The sequence below is a fragment of the Tamandua tetradactyla genome, chromosome 6, assembly GCF_023851605.1.
Source record: "Tamandua tetradactyla isolate mTamTet1 chromosome 6, mTamTet1.pri, whole genome shotgun sequence".
Classification (NCBI taxonomy): Eukaryota; Metazoa; Chordata; class Mammalia; order Pilosa; family Myrmecophagidae; genus Tamandua; species Tamandua tetradactyla.
The window spans coordinates 134,242,609-134,264,317 of record NC_135332.1 but is presented as its reverse complement, the minus strand read 5'-3'; the positions used below and the strand labels follow the sequence as shown (position 1 = coordinate 134,264,317).

The window sequence follows — 21,709 nt, the reverse complement described above, 5'->3', positions numbered from 1 at the left end:
ACAGTTTTCAAATATAATAGTATTGATTATTCTAGGGCTAAGACTGCTGTGAGTCAGAAATTGAAACCATCACAGAGAACAGTTTTAAAAATGTAATACAGTTATTTAACATAAAAAACATAGCTTTCCAAACATACAAAATGTAACATTGTATCATTGTGAATTGTGTTTAAGTACAGGTGTGCTGAGTTAAAACTGTTGCGTACCCCAGAAAAGCCATATTCTTTTTCCTAATCCAATATTGTAGAGGCAGACCTATTGCTTAGGTTGGGACCTTAATGATTATGTTGTTTCCATGGGCGTGTGTCTCTGCCCATTCAAGGTAGGTCTTAATCCACTTCCTGGAGTCCTTTAAGAGGGAACCATTTTGAAAAAGCTTGCGGACGGCCACAGAGATGTCTGGAGATGCAGAAATAAAATGTCCCCAGAGAAAATGTTTAAAAACAGAAGTCAAAGAACCAATAAATGCCAGCCACGTGCCTACCCAGTTCGGCCTTTCTTTTGAGTCAAGGTATCTTTCTCTAGATAACTTAGCTTGGACATTTTTATGACCTTAGAACTGCAAACTTGTTCCTTAATAATTCCCTTTATAAAAGCTAACCTATTTCTGGTATATTGCATTTCCAGCAGCATTAACAAACTCAAGTAACAGGTTCTAGAAGTTTGATGCAGTGGTTCTTCACTTTGCTTACAATGAGGGGTTCCACAGTTTGTTTAAAAACAGCTTTAAAAACTGTTGTACTTAACTGAAAAAAATCCAAATGTTTCTCATGCCAGCTGACCTCCCTCCCACAAGTGGCAGGCAGAAGGCTATATCACTATACACAGAAATAAGACAACCTGAAGCTAACTGGATACCCACTGCGGTGGCAACAGGTTCAACTTTCCAGCATACATCCTGAGCTGCAGCCCTGCCAAAAGGCATCTCCACCACCGCCTGAACACCGAGCACTGTCCATGTAGGAATTTCCCTTCTTCCATTCATTTTACCAACTATAGTTATGTACAGTTGATAACAGGATTTCTAGCCCCAAAGCATGGTTAAGGCCACCTTACATTAAAAAACAAACAAAAAATGCCAGAGACAACTTAAAATGTGCTATTATACCATCTGCAAAGTGCGCAGAGTGAGAAGAACATCAGAAATTCTTTTCATTTAAAAATGTTTGGGAATATGTACAATTTTGATATAGTTTCAGGATGTTCCTAACACCCACGGCCACTTCATGTAAACCACTGACAATTTCTAGAACACTTGAGAGACTATAACATGATGCTGATCCAATTTTGTAATTAAACATGAGGGCAACAGACACATCTCAAATAAGAGATGTGTCCATTATGGCACTCCTCTACTCTGAGGTATTCACTAGGAGACAGAGCAACAGTTTTTTATTCCTCCTCATGCTTGTTATCTTCCACCTTTTCCCAGGCAACTTTAATAGGACCCTTCACACCATCAAACATCCCTTTAGATTTTTCATCAGCGACATTCTCTCATTTTTCACCTTCAGCTTCGCTGCCTGTCATGGTCAGGTTCTCGTGTCAACTTGGCCAAGTGGTGGTACCTGTTTGTCTGGTTGGGCAAGTGCTGACCTGTCTGTTGCTATGAGGGTATTTCATAGAATTAAATCATGATCACAGCTGCATCCACAGCTGATTTCATTTGTAATCAGTCAAGGGGAGTGTTTCCTGCAAAGAGTGACATTTAATCTAATCAATGGAAGGCTTTTAAGGAGGATTCAGAAGAGACCTGCTCTCTTCCTGCTTTGTCTGGTGAGCCTCTCCTGTGGAGTTCATCCAGACCCTCCATCAGAGTTGTCAGCTTCACAGCCTGCCCTATGGATTTTGGACTCTACATTCCCATGGTTACTTGAGACACTTTTATAAATTTTATATTTACAAATATTTCCTGTTGATTCTGTTTCTCTAGAGAACCCTAGCTAATACTCTGCCTTTTTGTTTAAGGCTGCTTTTCTCAGTCACTCAGGCTGTCCCACATCTCACTCACCCAGCTTTCCAGCCATAGAGACACCAGGGTTTATGGATTTGATCTTGGGGTGGAATTCTGAACAGAACAGAAAGAATCCAGGCAGTAGCAATTGGGGGCACTAGGATCCTCCCTCTTGCCTCACTCAGCTCGTCTATAATTCTTCATTTCCTGATCATATGTACTTTGTGGGCCTTTGCCTTTTCATTGAATTTAGACTTCTCTTTCCTAGACATCATCATCTGCCTCTCAAAACACTTCTTGGAATATTCTGTAAAATTTACAGGGACCTCAGGGCTTTTCTCCTTATGTTCCTTTCTGCATGTCTGCACAAAGAAGTCACAAGCAGACAGCTTGCCCTTTGTTCTTGTTCTGGGTCAGCTTTAGCCAATTTGAATCTTGTTTGCAGGCTGGTGCAGCACAGGGCACGGCAGATGGCTGGGCTTGCCCAACCTCATGCTAGCTGCCTCCCTGGGAGCCATCTCCTAATCCAGATTTGAGGGCAGTAAAAGTTTCCCTGAGAAAGTAATGCCCCAAAAGTGATGAAACTAGAAGGAACTAGCTAGATGAATGAGCTTGAGTATATGAGGTAGGTGGGGAGACTATTCCCTTCAAAGTGAATATCCTCCTGCCACTCAAATCTACCCTTCATGATCAGTTTGTCTTACCTCCCCACAAGGCTCTTCATGTCTTCATCATTCTCTTGCTTGATATCATGGGAAAGGTACTGGGGTAAGGTTTAAACTCGGTTTATATGATGCTTTTTACTGAGTAGCTGAGTGAACCTGGGCAAGCACTGTAATTAACTTTTCTGCTTCACCTGTAAAATTGATATATAATGCCTGTTTATGTCAGTGGGATATTTTGAAGAACATGAGATTTTTAAACAATTTTCATTTAATTATAATTATAACACTTTATATGCATGTACATACACACATATCACAATTGTACAGCTCAATGAATATTTACAAACTACACACCCTAATGAAACCAGCATTCAGATCATGAAACAGAACATAATAAGGTGTCACCATTTTAGCTTTCCCCAATCTGCTTTCAAATCATTATTCACTTGATTTGAATAACTTGAGGGTTACCTCTATTCTGACTTAAAACAGCATTGATTACTTTTGCTTATTTTTGTACTTTATTTTAAATGGAAACATGTAATACTTATTATTATAGTCTGGCTTCTTTCACTCAATTAAAAAATAATCTACATTGTTGTGTGTGATTATAGATTACTTATTCTCATTGCTGCATTGTATTCCATTTTGTGAATATATCACAGCATACCCATTTTTTTGGTCATGTGAGTTTGGGTGGTTTTAGTTTTCAGCTATTGTGAATAGAGCTGCTGCGAGCTTCCTAGTACATGTCTTTTAAAGAAAATGAATAGGTATTTCTGTTCAGTATATTCCTAAAAGTGGCATTTCTGAGACATAAAATCTGTTTAGTAAATACAGTAATTTAGTATACATAGCCAACACATTTACAAAACAGGTATACCAATTTACACTCCCATCATCAGTGTACAAGAGTTCCTGCTGCTCTACGGCCTCAACAACACTGGGTGTTATTTATTTTTTAAGCCATTCTGGTATATGATAGGTCAGTATGCACATGTGTATGCATAAATATGTGTGATATATATTTATGTGTATATATTATATATATTTAATTCCATATTTAATAATATATTTAATTTATTCTCATTCCAGAAAGTACTGAATGTACATCACAACAACCTAAAAGTACAAGCAGATGCTATTTAAAAATAGTGATGAGGAAATAAAGCAGAACCAAAAATGTGGTTAAAAGGGCAAATCTGAGAAAGATTTATTGGGTGTGCTTTGTAAAAGGACCCTACAATTACATGGCATTAATGGCTACATGATACATTTTGGAATTACATTCACTGTTATTTTCTTATGTCTTCCTACCCAGATTCAAAGCTAGACTGTAAGGAGAGGTTCTGATTCTTATGCTTTTATTCTACCTTCATAATACTTAGTAAAGTGCTAGTAATGCAAAAGTTAAGTCATGTATATTTCAGCAACTTAATTTCAATGGACTCAATGGCAATGACTTTTTCTTGATTTCATCTGCTGGGCAAACGTCATTTTATTGTCCTAGCTACCAGGGTTAACATTCTGGAACCACGGATTAGATTCAGCTTAAATTGTACAGCTCATATTGCTACAGCATTCTCATAAATTGGAATTACCTCTCACACCTGCCTGCTGGACTTCACCTAAGGCATCCAACCGCTTCAGTAATAAGTTTCAGTGAGAAATCAGCCAAACCATCATCTCATTTGGGTTTAGGGAAAGAGCATCAAAATCAGAGGCAGATGGCTTGCCATTGAAACCCATGTCTATTATTGTAATGCAATCATGGGCAAAAATATAAAGCTCTGTTACGCCACCTACAAAATGAGGTTAAAAATACCCACCTTAGCGAATTTGATTTTTATGAAGAGAAAAATCTTTAATGAATCAGAAGAGATTCTTAAATAATTTTCAATTTATAAATAAAAGAGTCATTACTATCATATGGAAATTGATATTGACATGTTCAAGACCTTTCCCCTTCCTTGCCCCAACTCCAGGCTCCAGGGGCCTAACTATCCTGGCTCAGTTTCCAGGACTCATTGCCCATGGAAGTATTCCTCATCTGACTATGATGGCCCTGTCTTCTCCTCTCTTTCTCCATCTGGGCAAAAGGAAGGCTGACCAATGGGAAGCCTGGTGAAAGCAGGCCCAGTCATATATCCCCTCCATCTTCTCCCCACTGGTGAGGGCCCCGAGACCCCATCACTTTCCTTTCTACTAGCCAGCTGGTGGTAAGAGGCAGGCTTGGGAGAGGACACACCACCCCATTATAAGTCACACCTCTCAATTTGACTCATCATGGACTCCACACGGGATATAATAGGGATAAGCCCACAGGGCACTCGTTTTCTATTTCCTTGTTTACGTATTTTCTTCATAAACCTCAGGGAGGACTATCAGTGATTTGAGGTAGGATTTAGGCATTGCTGAGTGCCTTACTCAAATACATACAATGCCATTCCCCAAACTTGCATCAGATGCATAATATTTCCCATAATTTCAAGCTGTTTTTGAGCTAAAAGCCTAGAAATAAATGATTCATCAATCTTCTAGTGTTTCCTGCTTTCCTTACACTACATTCTCATGCTCCTTCCCCTTAAGCATAGCTGCTGTGTAGCTGTTGCCAGTGATCACAAGAGGTCAAGGTCTGCCTGTGGTCTGACACAGAGAAGAACAGTTGTTTATTAAAATTCCCCCTGCAGTGGTGAAAGCAGAACACAGGTTTGCAGAAGGTGCCTAGAGAAAAAAACAAAGCGCCAGTGAGGTGAGCGGAGCCCTGCTACAAGCTTCCTCCCAGGTGGCAAATAATTGATTCTAAAAAAAGAGAATACGTTTTATTTCCAGAAAGCCTAAAAACAAAGCTAACAACCAAACAGGCCTCATTTTCTCATTAGGAACATGAAATCAGTTTCATTGTGCTTAAAGGCATTCTCTTATCCTCTGCTCCAAGATGAGGAACTGGGGGTGTTGCTTTTCTAATGCTAATTATTATGCTTCACCATTTGATATGGAATCACCCACAGCAGTGCAAATTGGATGTTTATAATGTGAAAAATACTGCAAGAATCCATTGAAGGGTGGTGCCCTGAGTGCACCGGCTGCATGAGCTATTAGATCTGGAACTACAGGCTTTTTTGTTAGAGTTTGCTCGTGCTCACTCATTTTGATCTCGAAAACACATAACTGACAAATCCAATTTTGTTTTTTTTTTAGATGTCTTAATTGTTATGTATTCATTAATTTGTTTTTAAAAAGGACCTACAGTATAGTCTATTATCAGCCTTTTCAGAGAACTTACTAGGTGTTCCTTACTAATTTAATATGGAAAAGGTAGAAAACTCATACCTATAGATTTATAATTACACATCGGCCAGCAAAAACGTTTAGCACAAGTTATAGTTTTGCCGAGCCCTTCTCTAGTTTGCAAGGTGGGAATAATAACCTAAGAAAGTACCAACTGTTAGTTGGAAGTATTTCAATATCTACTTATGCATTTCTAATTTAGGACTCTCTTTAGCATTAGTGCCTTTATTTTTATGACTATTATCTTCTTATACTTATCTTCTCAGCGATACCAACTGAATATTTAAACCTTTTTCCATTGTTCATTTTTCTCTATTTCCCTAGATAATTAGACCTTCCAAATATATCTGGGTTCACTTAGCTTGAAAGGCTCTTTCCCATTATTTCCATATTTTCAAAGTATACCCATTTGCAAGATGAGCTCAAATCCCACAGGGAAACTCTATGAAACTGTCTTTATCCCTTTATCCAGATTTAATTTTTTAATTCTTCTTTAATCCCTTGGTGATTTATTTCCCCTTCTCTATGGTATTTATCTCTTTTTATCTTGCATTATAATTTTAGTGTTGAGGTCTTATTTATATAATAGACTTTAACCTTCTTAAGGATAGGGATTACAATTTATCTTTATGCTATTCATAGCATTTTTTAAAGTCTTCTCCATGTACTAAGTTCTCAGTAAAAATTTGGTGAATGAATGATAGATAGTAAAAAGAAAAAGTGGAATGCTCTTTTCAGAGGCAATATAAGGCCGGCACCTAGTGGAACTCCTTGCTATTCTTTTAAAATCTCTTCTCATTTTTCAGTTCTTACCAGTTTAAGTGCCATGACTCTCAACTCATCTTGAAAAACACAGACTCACTAAAGACACATCATATGAGAATGTTTAACTTGCCTTTCTTGACGGGTTTGCTCCTCAGTAGTTTCCATAGCACATTCCAGGGAATTTTGTAGAGACTGCAGCTGATTCAAGGTCTCCTTCAGTAGAAATCGAGTCACAAATTGTTCCAAATTGGAGGCCTCTTGGTAGTCCTACAGGGAGCAAAATAAATGAAATTAGAAGACGGGAAAAATAATCTGATATGAGTCCCCCCATATACTCATCGAACTCAGAATAATGCTAGAGAGGCAGAGACAGGAGAGACGTGTTAGGCCCAGGAGGCTGTGGGAGAGCTGTATGCATCCAGCAGAACTTGAATAAAATTGCAAAAAAAGTCTGGTTATATTTTAGCTCCCACTGCACCTGCCTCAAAGGCAGACAGGTAGAAAAAGAAAACCCAACAGCATTATGTAACAAGACATCTGTAGAAAAGGAAAAATAAATCTCGGAAAAAGCCTGAAATGTTGTGATTAATTCAGGGTATTTTCCGTGTTTCATTTAAATGGATGGCCATGTCCTCATGTATTTTCTCGATTACCAACTGCATGCAGTCATGTTTCAGCAATTGGCTTAATTCTCTCTTGATGTATTTATTATGGTTGATGTCTATATTATGCTGATGCCAGAGGAAATTGTATATAGTTTTCTTAAATTTCAGAAAATGTGGGACCTAGAATATTTAAATGGTTTACTAGCTCTGCTTTTTCCCTCCCTTGGTAACATGACTAGAAGCTCATTGGCCTCTAACTTCTGGCATAGCACCTCGGCCACGAAGGCACCGTTTATTCATTCAGACCCAGGTCCATGCAGAGATCACTGCACACGTGTCAACTGTACTGGCCAAGCTTAGTCTAGGTAGCCTGGTGGGCTTTGGATAGCACCACCTGCTGCTTCTGTCCTCCAAAGTCTCAGAGAAAACAGAAAGAAAACCAGGTTGGCTCAGAATGAAATGGTGTCAGAACCATCTTTCTGATCACAGAATAGATCAGCTATATCTGGTTTTCTAGAGCCTTGGGTGAGATCAGTGGATAAAAGGAATTATTTGACCCTGAATTGAAATCAAACAACCTTCCTCATGGTTGAAAACACAAAACTGAAAGGAATGATGGTGACATGAAAATGTCATGAGTCAATATGTACTGGGGAATCTTAGGATATTGTTGTAAATCCAAACAAATTAGATGTAGTTACTTAGCCTTCCTAGGTCCCAACTTTCTCACTTATAAATCAGACTAACATGGGCATACAATCCAACTCAAAGATATTCTGTGCTTCTATAAACTCTAAATTATGAAATATTGGACTTGTGGCCTCCTGATAGAAATTACTTCAGAATTTTTCATGTGCTGGGAGAAACTATGTTATAAAATACCTAATTTCATTCCCAGTTTGAAATCACAGAAAATTTCTAAACATTAGTCTCTAAGTTCATTATTTGTAGGTAAACAAAACACAGGAATTTTCCCATCTATACATTTTAATATCCTCAAATCTACTCCAAAAAACTAACCATAAAACAAAATATTACATGCTCCTAATAATGATAAGGACTTCTGGTGAGTAAACTCCAGCTAAAAATACATACAAAATATTTAATTTGACCAAACAGCTTGCTATCTAGCAGCAATAAAAACTTCAAAAATCGTTTTTTAATGTGTTTTCTAAAATTGAAGAACACTTTCCTCTGAGATGGAAAGAAAATGTGATGGTAGGAAAAAAAGTATGTTTTATTCTTCCTAAACTATCATTTCAATTTCACTAAAGTATATATTTTTATAGAACACATTAAAAGTGAAGACTTAATTGCATTGCTAATGATTATCCCACATATATTTGCATTTTAGTAGACTGTGTGACTAATCTAAACCAAATGATAGAAGTTTTATGCCTGTTTGTATAAGCATTGAAAGGTGAAGGATGCGTACACTTATTGATCAATGATATAGCATTGGTCTTTATTTTTTTCTCATTTAAATAGTACATATTTGTCATGTCAGAACTATATAAAGGAGGAATTTTTTTGAGTTGGCCAATTTAAACACTATGATTATTGCAGCGTTTTAGCTTCTTAGACACAAAGATCATGTCTCATACTTTTGCATCTCACATGGTTTTCAGAGTAGATACTCACTCAATGCTTGATCATTGGCAGATACACTCTTAACTAAGGATTTATAGTGTTCATTGTTGTGGTGTTACTGATAAAGATTTGAGGGATGGTTGAGAATTAGATATTTAAAGAAAGTTAAAGACAAAGGATTGGCTAACTCATTAAGACTCCATACTAGCAAATTAGGAAATTATTATGCAAATATTTCTGTCTCACTTAGATGAGAGTTTAACTGCTATTCCTATTAATGACTCTTCAGATAGCATTAAAAACTGGCACAAACCTGTTTGTATATTTGATATAAAGTTTGATGGGTTGGCATTGAGAGGGTAGGATGGTTGATTTAAGGTTCTGGGAGGTTAAGTTTTTTCATCAAGCTTGTAGGTTTGCTATTCTGTGCAGTACTTTGGTGAAAAGGAGGGGAAAAAAACCTTGTTTTCTAAAATTCTATTTCTCATCCAGATTCAGCCCATTGTACTTCCTCTCCTTGAACTGTCACTTCTCTTCATAGGATTAGGCACAATTCCTTCCCATTCTTCGTGCTCCTATAATACCTTTCCCTACCTATGGCATAGACTTTATTATTATGTATCGCAGTCTGCTGTGTAGGTAGGGACTATGTCTTATTCATCTCTACCTCCAAAGGCCCAGAACAAAGCCTAGCTCATAGCAGATGCCGCATAAATGCCTAAAGAGTGCATAAGGAAGAGGATGCCACCTGGAGATTAAGGTATCTAGGGAGCGTCCCCTGCATCTAGCTCTTGCTAGTTGTAGATACTACTGCCCCACTGCTAGGTCTTGCTGGGCTCTGCAATAAAGAGAAATACAGCTTTGTTTTCAGCAGACTGTTTGTCCTCATTTCATTTTCTGAACCAATTGTTAATCTTCTTCCCTTATTTTGGATCCCATGGTTTGAGACTAGAGACCCAGATGGCATGGATCCAATCTTCCTTCCCTTCTCTCACATATGCAGATGTTCCTTTGGAAGGCAGTAGCAAAAGCAGCAGATGGAAAATTAAAATAGATAACAAGCTGGAAAATGTCAAAGCCTGGCCCTTTTTATTCTCAACAAATGGTTCTGAAAATACAAAAAGGAATCTTTGCATTCCTAACACCCCAGAAGATTGATATGTTGGCTTAGGGCATGTGTTCTAACCAAACCCTGCAATCGAGAGGCTGACAGAAGGAACTTCTACTGATCTAATAAAGGAGTGAAAAAATGTATAGTTGATACCTGATATCTGGATTCTTTCCTTTTTTCAAACATAGCTTAGTCCCCTCATGTCTCTTAGAAAGGATATGGATAAATGAAGGCCAACAATGTGTTTCCTGGATCACAGTAATGATCAACTCATTGCTGATAGTCAGTAAAATGAATAGTTAAATAGTTAATAGATAAATTAATACTTTGGAAAAAACAAAAGTAGTATTCATATTTTCATTTTTGCCTTTGGAAAGTCAGAATGTAGAAAACATTCTATATGTGTATTTCCTTTGTGTGGCGCTTGAACAGGACAGCTAGCATTCACTTAATAAGTAAAAATTCTAGCATTAGAAGCATAGTGCTTTGAAATTCAGGTTTCTTAGGGGGTTGCCGATACATCTTAAACTGTCAGATTGTTTCTCAGTAAGCAATCTCTTGCCCATCTGGATGATGGAAAAGAGGAAATTTTAGCTATTAACCCACTATGAATCATTTGAGCTAATTAGGAAAATCAGAGCATCAGTCTGCCCTATTTGTATGTGTCCTATTGGAAAATGAAGTGACATCCAGTCTCAGTATCTTGTTTATGGGGCCAAATATAATCATATTTAGCAGGGGGTACAGCTCTGACTGCCTTTGAGCTAAGCCCCTGCAGCTCTTGCCATTCTTGTGTGAAACATCTGTGCCAGCTTTCTATAATAGGAAAAAAAATTCACTTTTACAAAGATAAGGTTGCAGTTTTCTCTTTTTCCACTCTCCCCAAAACTGTTACCTTTTAAAAAGTCCTGACTTAAACTACATTATCTATGTCATATTTCTTTTCCACACTCCAAGGCTTTCATTTTAAATGCTACACCTTTTTTGTAAACTGGGAGAAAACTCTTATTTTAAAAAGAAATAAAGAAAGAACTGACCCTTAATTAAGAGTCTTTGATATAAACTGAGGTTCACTTCAAACAGGTTTTAGGAAATCTCAGATGACAAAACAAGTGATCAAAATATTTTCAAATTGTAGATCCCCAAGGATTAAGGGAATCACTGATTTTCAAGTTAGTGACCAGGGTATAATTTTAGAATAAAATATCATTAAACAGACAATAAACTGACACAATTTCTAAGCCTTATCTTAACCAGATACTCTATAGTTTGAATGAGAAAATGCTTTAGAGAGGAACTATATTATTTAAGATCATTTCATCGGCCAGCTCCATTGCAAAGGGTTTGTTGTGGATTTGACATACACTTAGGCTTCTGTGCTCTTGCTTCTTCTTTGGCTATGTCTCACACTAAGATATTCTAAAAGAACACATGACCCTGTAGAAATTTTTGTCTAGAGAATAATCTCATTCTGCTGCAAAGGAATTCTCTTCAACCAAGTAGAATTTCAAGAAAACGCTCATGGGTATGAGCTCAATTACAGAGTCTTCCCAAACCTTCAGATGACCAGCTAGCAGACGAAGATCCAAATCACATTCATATCTATCTAAAATCATCACGTGGTGGTTAAGAAACTAGGTCTGAAGACAGTAACACTTAAGTTCTTATTTGTATTTGTGCCATTTAACAGCTCTATGTGAACCTGGGCAAGCAGTCAATCTTTCTAAGTCTCTATTTTCTTATCTTATGGATAAAATAGTATCAATTGCATCAGCTTATTTTGGGGATTAATGAAATATAGCATATAGTATGATATCTATTTTATAGCCTTTGATAGGTCTTCATTACTGTTATTAATCCTTTGGAGAAAGGATTGTACACAGTGTAATAGATCACTGGCTCAAAATTCACAGGAACTCTGTTTGAGTGCTGTGATAATAGTTCGCCTCAGAATTATTGCTAGGATATATGTATGGTTGGTGTTTGACATGTAATAGGCTTTTACTAACTATTAATTTCCCTGAGTTCCTTCCACATATATTTTCTATTGCACATCTGCTACCTTTCTTGTTCAAAAATTATGCCTTATACACACATATTTGCTACTATACTGAAGCTGGGACCTATGGAATTCAGTCTTCAGGAGCATCAAGTTCAAATGCAGAGTTCAACTACCAAAATCAATTAAAAATTATTTCCATTTTTCATTTGTTTCTCTCCAAGGATAGTAAATTGGATCCAATTTACAAATCTAAACAACTCTTGCATTCTTCTCTATCTCCTCTGTTTTGACTGTTATAACCTCCTTCAGAGCATCTCATTTTCTAGTATTTCCAAAAACTTCTCACTCTCTAACCTGAGTTTACTCCTTTCCTCCCTTCTTCCCCAGCTCTTTTAGGTAAATTGGCTTCTATGATTTTTGTTCTATTCCCTCATTCTGTATCACAGAAGTATAGAAACCAAATATAACAGCAACAGATTCCAGAAAGTTGACTACATTGATGGCATAACTTTTGAAGCTCTTGGAATTCTAAAATAAATACAGAGCCTTGATACCAAAACCAAAATCAAACAGACACCCTCCCCACCTCCAAGAACGCATAGATGACATATAAAACAAAACTAGATGACTAGAAAACAAGGTATTATGAATGTCAAGTTACAAGTGGGTAGGGACAGAAATCACTGACAGCAACAAGATCTGCTTTGTATCATATCATCATATTTGTAGAAGAAACAAAAGGAAGCAATGAGATAGATAACCCACTTGAAAACAGGAGAACTTCAAAATAGCCAACAAAATATTCAATGTATAGCTATTTTGAAAATAGCAGCTGAAACTGAGAGGAATTTTACTCAATCCAAAAGCGGGAGAGTACAAAAATCCTAGCGAGACCTAAAGGAGGAATAGTAATGTAGCCCTTGTGAATTCTTGAAATTGACCAGCTATTCCAGGAGCACCCGACCCTGAAGAGAAATTGCTGGGAGTAGAATTGAAATTGAGCAGGACAGGGAAAGAAAGGCAAAAAGAAAAGTTTCAGATAAAGGTACAGGAGAGGAAGGACAGCTCAGAAAGAAGCCACTATATTTTTGAATACTATATGACAACAATCTAAAAGGGAGCTCTGTGGTGTTAGTAAAACTATTCTGAACATAGTTGCCTTTGAAAAATTCAGGAAAATTAATATTTTTAAGGAGTAAATTAAAATTATTGAGGGCAAATTCTTTATGATGCTATTATAAGAAAAAGGAAAAATAAGGAGGATAACATCCCTGCAAACAAAAAAAAGTACAAGTCCACAAGATAGAAAGTTTGTGTATATATGAAATGAGCTAAATAACATTAAGAAAAAAAACAACATGTCAGAGTTATATTAATTCAGAGATGAGGTGATAGAATTCAGGAAAGAATGTGAAATTTCAAAAATATATAATTTCAGATGCGAAGTCTAGATTAGAGGGAATAACCATAAACAACAACAATAACTTAAAATAAGAAGAAATGAAGGAAATCTAAAAATCAAAAAGAAAAGAACAATAAAAACAAGTTGAAAGAAAGTGAAAAATTGAAGCTAGGTAAAGAATATTCAACATACTGATAATAGGGGTTCCTGAAGATGAAAATCATAGCAAAGGAACAGGAAAAAATACTAAAACCTGTTATTCAGGAAAGATTTGAAACTACATATTGAAAGCACACCACATTATCTGAGAATATTCACTCAAACAACATCAAGACATATTTTAGTAAAATTACTGGACTTTAAAGAGACAAGGCAAAAATCCTTTATGTACCTAGACATAAAGAACAAATTATAGGGGAAGGAAAACTAGGTTACCATGAGACTTCTGAGTAACAACACTTACATTAGAATACAAGGTGAGTAACATGTTAAAATATTCAAAGTAAGAAAATGAAGTCACTAATTTTATATCAGGAAAAATGGACCTTTAAGTATAAAGGAAATGAAAAACTATAATCAACACATAAAAACTCAGGTAATATTGATCCAATCAGCCCTTCTTGAAGAATCTATTGGAGAATGAGCTTTAAACCACCAAGTTTACTAAAAAGACTTTCATGTAATGATCTTGTCCAGGTACCATAGAGGCAAGATACCAAATACTTTATTTAGATTTTTTGAGTCAAGAAGTCACATGAACTGCCATTGTAGCATTAACGCAGTGACAGACAATTCTTAAATGAATGATACTGGCTGCATTCATAAGTCATATAAAACAGGTGGTTGGCAGAACTTGGCCCATGACTGGAGTTTATTGACTCTAGACTTAGGCATTGAGCATCAATGACTGCCAACATAAAAAAAAAAAAAAAGAGAGAGAGAGAGAGAGAGAGATGAGATATTATATGCTTCTTGATGAGAGGACATACCACCTTGTATAGTTTTACCAACAAGCCTCTGGCTTCAGATGACAATTTGCAGTAAAAATATTATTCAGAAGAACATTCTGAATTACACAGTGACTAGGCAATTGGCAAAGTCTAGAATGTGGACCACTCACTGAGTTCTGTAACAGATCAAATATAAAAATAAAAAGAGTTGTGGGGCAATCTCTAAAGAGGGACTAGAAGACATAAAATGTCCAAGATGAACTATAGGCTCTAGGGATGTATGTGGGCAATAAAACCATAAAGAAATACAGGAAGTAATTATGAGAGAGGGGTTGGTTTCATGGTAAATTTAGGGGGTAGAAGGGCATTATGGTTGGGACAGAATACAGAGTTCCTGGGTTGGCTGGCAAGTTTGGTTTCTTGCTTTTGGTGGTGATTTCAAGAGTGTTTGCCTTATAATTCATCAACTTCTCCATTGATCTGCAAGGGTTTTTTGTATCTGTGTTTTATTTATTTAAAAAAGTTAAGATACCTGTAGGAATCAGCCTGGTGGAAATATATTATCCTCATATATTTGAGAAGTTGTGCAAGTAGATAGATATAGGCTATAAATTATAGGAGTCTTTGGCAGGCAGTAAGATATGAAAATCTGTAAACACTTCCAAATTAGTAATTTTTTTTGTCACTTCTGACATCCTATTTCCTCAACTGCTAGCCTGCATTTTTCTTCAGTGTAACATAAACCAAACATACATTTTTCATTACATTCAGACCTAAATTGGACTCAATTTATGTTTATTGATAATTAAATAGCACCAAAATTTCTTCCCTATAAACTACTTTCCACCTTATAACTCAAGCACTTCTTTTAAAATATTTTAGGCTCATGGGATAGATATAAGACAGACTTGAAGGAAATGATAACCCAAGGATGGCAGTCACTTGCAATTTGATTATTCTTAAATATTATGTGTGTCAGATGGACAATTCTATTTTTACTACAGGTCTATAATATGTTGAGTTAATATGCTTTAAGTTATTGAATTTGCCAGAGGCAAACAGATTGTCAAAATATCATACATGACCTCTCTGCTTTCAAAGGCAGGATTGATTATCCCTGTCTTTGGTCTAAACAAACTCTGGGATGGCAGGAGTTACGGGGTATTAAAATATTTTGAGAATTCCCATATAGCATAGTGCATTGAAAATGCTAGATACTTAAATATATTACACATTTTTGGATTTAATTTTCCTTTGTGAATAGAACGCCAAATATTCCAGTAATATTTTTGTCATTTCAGTTTTTTTGTTGTAGAGAACTTTTAGGTTATAGAACAATCATGCATTAAATAAGGACTTCCACATGCCAGTATACTACCAACCTTGCATTCGTGTGAAATATGTTATAATTGATATCACACTTTCATAATTTTACTATAAATTGAAGTCCCTGGTTTAACTTACAGTTCACTGTGTAGTGCAGATCCATGGATTTTACTTTTTTTTAGATTTTTATTCTTTTACCACTTAATCAAATTCAGATATATATTGCAGTGCTGTTAATTGCATTCACAATGCTGTGCTACCATTACCACCACCCAATACCAAAATATTTCCATCATTCCAAGTAGGAACCTTTTACATTTTAAGCCTTAACTTCCCATTCCTTATTCCCATCCTCTGAGCTTGTAACCTACATACTAGATTCAGGTTCTATGAGTTTTTTTATTATAGTTGTTTCAAAATACTGATATCAAACAACATTTATCTTTTGTATCTGGCTTATTTTGCTCAAAATAATGTCTTCAAGGTTCATCCATGTTGTCACATGTATCAGGACTTCATTCTTTTTATGGCTGAATAATGTTCATTACATGTATATACCACATTTCATTTTATGTATCCATTCAATGGTTGAATGGCACTTGGGCTACTTTCAGCTTTTGGCAATTGTGAACTGTCTTCCACAGCAGCTGTACCATTTTACATTGCTAGCAGCAGTGAATGAGTGTGTTCCTATTTCTCTGTCCTTTCATCACTTGTTATTTTCTATTTATTAGTAGCAGACATTCTAGTGGTTTTGATGTGGCATCTCACTGTGATTTTAATTTGCATTTCCCTGAAGGCTAATGATGTTGAATACCTTTTCTTGTGTTTTCTTTGGAGAGATGTCATTTCAAGTCTTTTGCCAATTTTTAAATTGGTTTATTTTTTGTTAAGTTGAAGGATTTCTTTATATATTCTAGATATTAAACTTTTATCAGATATGTGGTTCCCAAATATTTTCTGTAATTTTTGTAGACTGTTGTCTTACTTTCATGGTAAAGTACTTTGAGGTACAAAAATTTTTAATTATTCTAAGGTCCCATTTATCTACTTTTTCTTTTGTTGCTTGTGCTTCAGGGGTAAAGTCTAAGAAACCATTGTACAACACGAGATCCTGAAGATGCTTACCTATGTTTTCTTCTAGGCATTTGATAGTTCTGTTATATTAAGGTCTTCAAAATATTTTGAGTTGATTTTTGTATATGGTGTGAGATAGGGATCTTTTTTTTTTTCAGCAAATGGAGATCCAGTTTTCCCAGCACCATTTGTTGAAGAAATTGTTATTTCCTATTTGAATGCTGTTTGCCATCTTGCCAAAAATCAGTTGGCCATAGATGTCAGGGTTGATATCTGAGCTCTCAATTCTATTCCATTTGTCCATATGTCTATCCTTGGGCTGATATCATGCTGCTTTAATTACTGTGGCTTTGTATAAGTTTTAAGATCAGGAAGTATGAGTCATCCAACTTCATTCTTCTTTTTTAAAATGGTGTTAGCTATTGGGGCCCCTTACCCTTTCAGAAAAATTGATGATTGGCTTCCCCATTTCTGCAAAAAAGTTTGTTGGAATTTTGACTGGGATTGCACTGAATCTACACATTGCTTTGGGTTGTACTGAAATCTTAATGAAACTTAGTCCTCCAAACTATGAACATGGAATATTGTTCCATTTATTTTGGTCTTTAATTTTTTCTAGTGGTCTTTTTTAGTTATCTGTGCAGAAGTCCTTTATATCCTTGGTTAAATTTATTCTTAGCTATTTGATTCTTTTAGCTGTTGTGCCAGTTTGAAGCTATTATGTACACCAGAAAAGCCATATCTTTTAATCCTCATTCAATATTACTGGGTAGGATCTTTTCTATGTTTCCAAGGAGATAATACCCACCCAATTGCAGGTGGTTATTTTTTATTGTTTTCCATGGAGATTCAAGGTAGGACTGTTTACTGGAGCCCTTTAAGACAGAAGAAGATTCTGAAAAAGCTTCAGAATCAACAGAGCCCACACAGCCAGAGACCTTTGAAGATGAAGAAAGAAAATGCCCCCAGGGAAGCTGTTGAAGTAGCCTAGTGAGAAAGCTAGCAGGTGTCACCATATGCCTTTCCAGCTGAGAGAGACACCATGAAGGAACATTATCAACCTTCTTAAGCCAAGGTAGTTTTACCTGGATGCCTTAGTTTGGACGTTTTATAGCCTCACCTTAATTTGGATATTTTCATGGCCTTAGAACTATAATCTTGCAACTTAAGACATTCCCTTTTTTAAAAGATGTTTTGTTTCTGGTATATTGAATTCCAGCAGCTTACAAACTAAAACAGTTGCTATTGTGAATGGAATTTTTTCTTGACTACTTCTTCCAATGGTTCATTGTTTGTGTAAAAACACTTCTGATCTTAGGGTGTTGGTCTTGTACCCTGCCATTTTGCTGAATTCATTTGTCAGCTCTAGGAACTTTGATGTGGATTTTTCAGGGGTTTCTGTATACAGAATCATATTGTCTACAAATATGGAAAGTTGTCCTCCTTCCTTTTCCTTTTGGATGCTTTTCATTTGCTTTTCTTGCCTAATTGCTCTGTCAAGAACTTTCAGGGCAATGTTGAATAAAAATGTGGGCAGTAGGCATCTTTGTCTTGTTCTTCATTTCAGAGGGAAAGCTTTGGTCTTTCACAATTAAGTAGGAGGTTAGCTGTGGGTTTTCATATATGCCCTTTATCATTTTGAGGAAATTTCCTTCTATTCCTACAGTTCTAGTGTTTTTATCAATAATTGATACTATATTTTATCAAATACCTTTTGTGTATCAATTGAGATTGTCTTTTTTCCTTCATTCTCTTAATGTGCTGTATTACATTAGTTGATTTTATGTTGAGCCAACCTCTCACATCAGATATAAATTCCCCCTTGAACATGGTGCATAGTTCTTGTAATATGTTGTTGAATTTAGTTTGTTAGTATTTTATTGAGGACTTTTGCATCTATATTCATAAGAGATATTGGACTGTAGTATTATTTTCTTGTGGTATCTATATCCAGTTTTGATATGAGGATGATGTTGGCCTCTTAGGACTTAGATAGTATTCCCTCGTCTTCAATTTTTTGGAAAAATTTGAGCAGAACTGGAGTAAAATCTTCTTGGAATGTTTGGCAGAATTCCCCTGGGAAACTATCTTGTTCTGGACTTTTTGTTGTTGTTGTTGAGAAGTTTTTGATGACAGATCCAATCTCTTTACTAGCAATTGGTTTGTTGAGATCATCTATTTCTTATGAGTCAATGTAGGTAGTCTTTATGTTCTAAGAATTTGACCATTCATCTAGGTTATCTTTTTGGTTGGCATACAGTTGTTCATAGTAACTTCTTATATACCTTTTATTTCAGTGGGGTTGTAGTAGTGTTCCTATTTACATTATTTTTATCCTTTCATTTCTCTGTCAACCTAGCTAAAAGTTTGTCAATTTTGTTGATCTTATCAGAGTATTAACTTTGGGTTTTATTGCATATATTCTTGTTTTTTTTTTTTCTATTTCATTTATCATCACTCTAATCTTTTTTATTTCTTCCTTCTGCTCAGCTTGCTGTTCTTTTTCTATTTCTTCTAGTTTTGAAGTTAGGTCTCTGATTTGAAGTCTTTCCTCATTTTTGATATAATCATTTAGTTACAAATTTCCTTTCCAGCATGGTCTTCACTGGCTCCTATAAGTTTTGTTATGTTGTAATTTCAGGCGCTTTTTTTGTTGTTGTTGTTTTGCTTGAAAACATTTCCTGATTTCAGTTGTGATATCCTCTTTAACCCATTGGTTAGATGATATTGTTTATTTCTGCTTATTTTGGGGTTTTCCATTTCTCCTTTTGTTATTAATTTCTAGCTTCATTCCATTGTGGTCAGAGACCAACATATTCTTTCTCCTAGAGAATCTTCCATGTGCACTTGAGAAAAACGTGTTCTCTTTTTGTTCGGTGCAGATGTTGGGTCTAATTGGTTTAGTGCATCATTCAAGACCTGTACTTCCTTACTGCTTTTATGACTAGATGTTCTATCCACTGTTGAGAGTGCTGTGTTAAAGTCTTCTACTGTTAAGTTAGAACCGTCCATTTCTCCCTTCTAATCTGTCAATATTTCTTCATATATTTTTGGGCTCTGCTGTTAGGTGCACATATATTTATAATTTTCACATGTTCTTGATGAATTGTTCCCTTTAGCAGTATATAATGACCATTTTTGTCCCTTGTAACTTTTTTTTTACTTTAAGTCTATTTTATCCAATATTAGTAGAGCCACCTCAGCTGTCTTTTGATTACTGTTTGCTTGGTATGTTTCTTTCCATAATTTCACCCTCAACATACTTGTATATTGACATTAAGGTGAGTCTCTCACAGACATCATACAATTGGATCATGCTTTTTTTTTTTAATCCATTCTGACCATCCCTGCCTCTTGACTAGACAGTTTAATCTATTTACATTTAATGTCACTACTCATAAACAAATTTCTTCTGCCATTTTGCTACTTAGCCCTTGTAATCCTTATAACTTTTTGTCCCTCACTTCTCTCACTACATATTCTATATTTCTTTCTTTCTTTTTTTTTTTTTTTGTACAATAGTGAGTATATCTCTCTCTGGATATATTTTTCATCTATTTCATTTGTGGTTACCATGGGGTTAAAATTTAACATCCTAAATATATAGCAATCATATTTCAGTTGGTACCAACTTAACTTCCACAACATGCAGATATACTTTTCTTATACCCCATCCCTTTTCTGTACTTGTTATGACTTATATCTTTGGACACTGTATGTCCACAAACCTAGATTTATCATTATTTTTTATGAATTTGCATTTTAGCACCTGTAGGAAGTAAGACATAGAGTCTTACTTACAAACAATGCAACACAATAATGCTGGAATTTATAATTACCCAAGTGGTTACTTTTACCACAGGTCTTTTTTTATTTATGCTGCTTTGTCTAGTGTCCATTCTTCTTTAAAGCACTCCTTTTAGCATTGTACATCAGGCTGTTCTAGTGGTAATGCACTCTGTCAGCTTTTGTTTTACTGAGATGTCTTAATCTCCACCTCATTTTTAAAGGGAATCTTGCCAGATATAAAATTTTTGGATGACATTTGCTTTCTTTCAGCTCTTTAAGTATTTCAACCCACTGCCTTCTTGCCTCCTTGTTTTCTGATGAGAAATCAGCACTCACTCTAATTAGGATTCCTTTAGGTAAGATGTTGCTTTTCTCTTATGGCTTTCAGAACTCTCTGCTTGTCATTTGGATTTTATAGTGTAATTAGTGTATAGCAGGGTGTATTTTTCTTTATGTTTATTGTATTCGGTGTTCTGTGAGCTTCTTGGATATGCATATGCATGTTTTTTTGCTAAGTTAGAGAGTTTTCTGTTATTCTTTGACTATTCCTTCTGCCCCTTTCTCTCTTTACTCTTCTTCTGAGACCCCATAATGCATATATTGGTGTGCTTGATGGTGTCCCATAGCTCTTATAGGCTATTTTTGCTTTTAGTATTTTTTTTCTTTCTGTTGCTCAGCCTGACTTACTTCAAGTATCTTGTCTTTAAGTTCACTGATTCTTCTGCCAGCTACCAACTTCTCTTGAAACCTTCCTGGGTATATTTCATTTCAGTTATTGTAGTCTTCAACTACAGTAGTTCTCTTTGGTTCCTTTTAAAAATATGTCTCTTACTTAGATGCTCCTACTGTTCATTCATTCTTTTCCTGATATTCTTTAGTTCTTTCTCTAGTACTTTCCTTCATCTCCTTGAACATTTTTAAGATTAATTTTTTAAAGGCTTTATTTGCTATGAAGGCAAATTCTTGCCTTCTTCTTTTCTTAGTTTTTATCTTCTTCCTTGGAATGGGCTATCATTTCCTATTTCTGTCTTGCACTCTTTTTTTGTACACTGTAAATTTTAATATTTCACAATGTTACCTCTGGGTTTACTTCCTGGGATGTCAGTTTCTTTTTGTATTTTATTTGTTTGTTTGTTAATCCAGATGGTGATAAAGACAAATTTTCTTGAGCTTCAGTCCTAC

At 35.6% G+C, this 21,709-nt stretch overlaps 1 protein-coding gene and 1 pseudogene across 1 annotated transcript in view; both read right to left on the bottom strand.

Annotated features, from left to right (window-relative positions):
- The window catches only part of NECAB1 (N-terminal EF-hand calcium binding protein 1), a 208,316-nt gene that overhangs the window by 44,862 nt on the left and 141,745 nt on the right, over positions 1 to 21,709 (bottom strand). The window contains exon 6 of the mRNA XM_077167170.1: positions 6,806 to 6,942. Within this exon, the coding sequence (XP_077023285.1) occupies positions 6,806 to 6,942 (137 nt within the window). The remainder of the gene's footprint in view (positions 1 to 6,805; positions 6,943 to 21,709) is intronic.
- Positions 1,385 to 6,738, bottom strand: LOC143685728 (high mobility group protein B3-like; annotated as a pseudogene).